The 4,845-nt window shown below is 55.8% G+C and overlaps 1 protein-coding gene across 1 annotated transcript; it reads right to left on the bottom strand.

Moving 5' to 3' along the window:
• Nucleotides 1–1,280: 1,280 nt before the first annotated feature.
• Nucleotides 1,281–2,675, bottom strand: LOC115849206 (40-kDa huntingtin-associated protein). The gene has a single exon (XM_030850216.3). The coding sequence runs from the start codon at nt 2,560–2,562 to the stop codon at nt 1,420–1,422; it is 1,143 nt and encodes a 380-aa protein (XP_030706076.1). The 5' UTR covers nt 2,563–2,675; the 3' UTR covers nt 1,281–1,419.
• Nucleotides 2,676–4,845: the final 2,170 nt, after the last annotated feature.

The raw sequence follows: 4,845 nt of genomic DNA, 5'->3' as shown, positions 1-4,845 counted from the left end.
AATCTGTCTCACATGGGCCTCCCCTACATTTCCTCAGCCACTGCTTCCACACTGCTGAAATAGAAGGAGAAAGGAATACCCTAAAAGCCCCATCCACTTTGGGACACTTAACTCATAGTGACAACACTCCACATATTCCCCCTCCCCCCCAAATACGCAAAACCAAGATCTGTTCCCAAACTGTGTCCTTAAATCTCACCTCAAAAGATTAGTGCTGTCTACAACTTCAGCCCAAAGGATGCGTTTTCCCAAGCCGAATGAATGAGATTACATTCTGAAGAGTTCCTACCATCACTCTCAACACTAAAGGAAATAAAATTGAATTTGAGAAAACAGCTAAGTCGGTTTGCATGCAACGTTTGGACCAAAAAGCCTTGGAAATTTAGTGTTTAAAAATGGAACGCCATCCTGCTTTGGGGGAACAAGGGCACAGTCTGGCATACACACGATCACACGATACCCAAGCAGCATGCCGATTTTACATATTGGAGTTAACTAAGATTTGTGGAAGGATCCGCGCTACAAATAAAAGCTGCCACGTGGATTACCCGTACCTCTCGAAATGGAGCCAGAACTGCAAACTCCAGTGCACGTCTGACACCTCTGCTCTGGAGCCCACCCCGCCCTCACCCTCACCCCCGCTCCCACCCCGCTCTGCACCGAACACATTCGCACGGCAGCTGAGAAAGGACCACATCGCAAATGATCTCTGTAGATTCACAGGCACACTGTCCATTTCGAATGAACGACTCCATCTTGGAGCTAAAAGGGAGCTATCTGCTTCTGCTTGCCGCCTCCTGCCAGGTAGATAAGCTATTCCCACTTTACAGATAAGGTAAATACGAACCACAAGCTAGGAGGGTCAGAATGGCTTTATCATGGACTGAGGGCTGTAGCGACAACAGCGTAGTACTGAATCCAATGATTCCCACGAACACGTACGGGGCGCATGAAACACAGGGGGAACTGGGCGATCATGCAGGCGGACATCGAAATACGCTAATCAGAGTCATCGTGAAAAAATCATGCAGCTTAAGTAGCGAGCCAGAGCTGTGCAAATTAACCCTCAGTCGGAAAGAAGGACGCGGGGGGAGGGGAGCCTTGCGGGGGAAGAGGGGTGGGTGGGGACAGTTGGGTGAAAACAGAAGAGGAAAGGGGGCGGAAGGGACTCGCATGGTTCTGTTGCAGTTTCTGGGGAAGAGAATGGGAGACTCTACTCCGATTCTACCATATGGTTTTTTTTCTGCCGCTATTGTGGAAACAACGTAACTTGTAGTCAACCACATTCCTCTGGTGGCAACAGGGGTAAGATACACTGCAAAGGCAGAAGCGCCGGGTCAACGCCTCTTGTGTCCCCGTAAACGCGCAGGCGGGTGCGTGAGGCTCGGGGACAGGCACAGAGTCGCTGGGAGGGACTCGTCAGATCCCCTGGCCCGACGGGGAGATGGTTTCCTGCAGAACGAGGTGCAGGAGGTGGTTCTGCTCGGCGCTCAACAGGGGCCACATCTCCACCTGCAGCGACTTGACGGCTTCCGTGTCCTTCTCGTGGGTGGCCATGACCAAGGACTGCAGCAGCAGGAAGAGCTCCTCGGGAAGCGGGCCGCTGCTGTCCTGCCCGTGGCCGTCGAAGGCCTCCCAGGAGTACTTCTCCAGGGTGTGCGCATGCTCCGGCAGGAGCTTGGCAGGCGGCGGCTGCAGGAGCAGCAGCAGCAGCACGCGGGACACCTCGCAGCGGACCAGCACGTCGGCGAAGGCGCCCAGCGCGGCGGGGGAGGGCGCGGCCGCGGCCGCGGCCCCCGCGCCGGGCAGGAGCAGCGCGAGCGGTGGGGCGGAGGCCGCGCCGGCCCCGGGCTGCGGCGCCGGCGGCTTGGGCTGCGGCTGCGGCGGGGGTTGCGGCCCCGTCGGCGGCACCGGGTGGCTGCCGTACTCCCGCGCCAGGAGCTGCATGCGCGTGAAGAGCGCCAGGGCGCCGCTGTAGTCGCGCGCCAGCAGCTGGCAGGACGCGGCGTCGCCGAGCGCCTGCAGGGCGGCCAGGGGCAGCTGGGGCAGCTGCAGCTGCGCGGCGCGTTGGAAGTGGCCGGCGGCGGCGGCCGGCTGGCCCAGGTCGCGCAGGGCGGCCGCCAGCTCGAGGCAGAGCGCGGCGGCGGCAGCCGGCTGGCCTAGCTCCAGGTGCAGGCGCACGGCGGCGCCCAGGGCGGCGGCAGCGGCCTGCAGCGGCTCCCCGTAGGCGGCGGGGCAGGCCAAGCGCTGGCGCGCGTCGCGCTCCTGCCGCAGGAAGAGGCGCGCGGCCTCGGTCAGCGCCAGCGCCTCCCCGGGCCCGTGGAAGAGCGCCTGCTGGCAGCGGGCCACGGCCAGCTGGCACCAGGCCGCGTACGGCAGGCACTCCTGTGCGCGCAGCTCGCGACCCAGCTGGCCGAACTGCTCGCCGGCCTCCGCCACGTTAGGCTTCCGCAGGAACCGCTTCTTCAGCTTGTTGCACACCTGGCGGTAGCGCGCCAGGAAGTCCCCGGCCTCAGGCCCGGGGCCCGCACCGCCACCGAGGCCGGCCGCGGAAGCCGCCATGATCGCCGCTTAGGCACTTCCGGGCGCGCTGACGCAAGTGGGCGCACGTGCTGGGCGACGGCGGCGGGCTGAGACGTGCCCTGCGACGGGCTCCGGCCCACCACGCGACCGCGCCGGCTCGGCCGCCCGGAGCTCTCGTCGCCCTGGTGATATGCAAAATAGCAAGCACGGAGGCCCGGCCGGGACAGGCTGCGGGTGGTGTATGCAAATCGGGGGCCCTGGGGCGGGGCGTGGCCCGCTGTCCGGGGTTCTGTGAGCGGACCAATGGTGCTGGGGCGGGGCCTGGCTGGGCGCCCCCTGTTGCTAGGTGACAGCTTTTTAAAACAAATTTATTTATTTAATTTATTTATTTTTGGCAGTGTTGGGTCTTTGTTGCTGTGCAGGGGCTTTCTCTAGTTTCGGCGAGCGGGGGCTACTCTTCCTTGCGGTGCGCGGGCTTCTCATTGCGGTGGCTTCTCTTGTTGTGGAGCATGGCTTCTACGCGCGCGGGCGTCAGTAGTTGTGGCACATGGGCTCAGTAGTTGTGGCTCTCGGGCTCTAGAGCACAGGCTCAGTAGTTGTGGCGCACGGCCTTCCTTGCTCCGCGGCATGTGGGATCTTCCCAGAACAGGGCTCCAACCGGTAGGTGACAGCTTGTTTACGCAGGTTGCCAAGCAGGGCATCTCTTGGCATCTCTAGGGGAACACAACCAAAAACTCTTGACCCTGTGTGACCCTAATTCCGACTTTGCCTATGTGTTGATTGTGTCCTGCCCACCCCAATCCGGATCAAGCCTCAATCTTCCCGTCAAAGCCCCTGCCCCATGGGAGTCCATGCCAAGCGCTCTGTCCACCTACCCCTGCCTCCCGAACCCAGGGCGGTCGGTCACCTTGGCACCCTCACCCTATCACGACGCTGCCCTCACGTGCCATTTTTTTTTTCTTTGCGGTATGCGGGCCTCTCACAGTTGTGGCCTCTCCTGCTGCGGAGAACAGGCTCCGGACGCGCAGGCTCAGCGGCCATGGCTCACAGGCCCAGCCATTCCGCGGCATGTGAGATCTTCCCGGACCGGGTCACGAACCCGTGTCCCCTGCATCTGCAGGCGGACTCTCAACCACTGCGCCACCAGGGAAGCCCAAAACGCCCCATTTTGACTATCTTTAAATGTACAGTTCAGGGCTATTAAGTATACTCACATTGTTATGCAAATTTGGGGGGGGGTTGAACTGATAATTTATTTTCAATCTTTCATTTTTTACTGATAACAGTGACTAGTGCTATAACATTTCCTCTGATCACTGCTTTAAATGCATCCCATAGATTCTGATATGTTTATATCATCATTTGTTTTAGAAATGCTGTAATTTTAATTTGCATGTTTTCTTTCAACCAAGAGTTGTTTAACTAAAGGTCTTAAAAATAATTCCCAGGGACTTCCCTGGTGGTGCAGTGGTTAAGAATCCGCCTGCCAATGCAAGGGACACAGGTTCGAGCCCTGGTCTGGGAAGATCCCACATGCCACGGAGCAACCAAACCCGTGCGCCACAACTACTGAGCCTGCGCTCTAGAGCCTGCGAGCCACAACTACTGAGCCCGTGTGCCACACATACTGAAGCCCGCATGCCTAGAGCCCATGCTCTGCAACAAGAGAAGCCACCGCAATGTGAAGCATGTGCACCACAACTAGAGAAAGTCTGTGCACAGCAATGAAGACCCAACGCAATCATAAATAAATAAATAAATAAATTTTTAAAAAGGTCCACATCAAAATAAATAAATAAATAAAATTCCCAGGCAGAAGGCCCTTTTAAAAATGTTTTAATACTTTCTAGTTTTATTTTATTGTGATCAATCAGTGTTGTTTGCAATATTTGTACTTTATGAAATTATTGATCTTTGTGACCTAACATATAATCAATTTCTGTGATGTGGACACCTGAGAAGATGTATTCTTTAATACTAGTGTGCAATGCATAAGATCCACATTTTTATGTTGTCTAGGTCCTCTATGTTATTACTTAATTTTTGCCTACTTGAGCTGTCTTAGAGTGGTATATTCAAGTCTCCTATCTTTAGTGTGTTTTTATCTCTGATTCTATACATCTTCTATATTTTTTGCTTCATAAAACTAGTTACTGTGTTATATGATTCATATTGAATTGCAGATTTTAGTGTCAAAAAGCACCCTTGTTTGTCACATTCAGTGTTTGGCTTGAATTCTGCTTTGTCTAAAATAAGAAACACTACCCCTCTCCCGATTTCTTATTGTTTCCATTTGCCTTGTAAGTCTTTATCCCTTCTTTT

The sequence above is a fragment of the Globicephala melas genome, chromosome X (genome assembly GCF_963455315.2).
Source record: "Globicephala melas chromosome X, mGloMel1.2, whole genome shotgun sequence".
NCBI lineage: Eukaryota > Metazoa > Chordata > Mammalia > Artiodactyla > Delphinidae > Globicephala > Globicephala melas.
Note: the sequence above shows the minus strand (reverse complement) of the source record. Positions and strands in the feature narration are given on the sequence as shown.

Bases quoted from the DNA above. Each gene is read 5' to 3' on its own strand.
- LOC115849206 (XM_030850216.3), bottom strand. From the start codon at position 2,562: ATGGCGGCTTCCGCGGCCGGCCTCGGTGGCGGTGCGGGCCCCGGGCCT.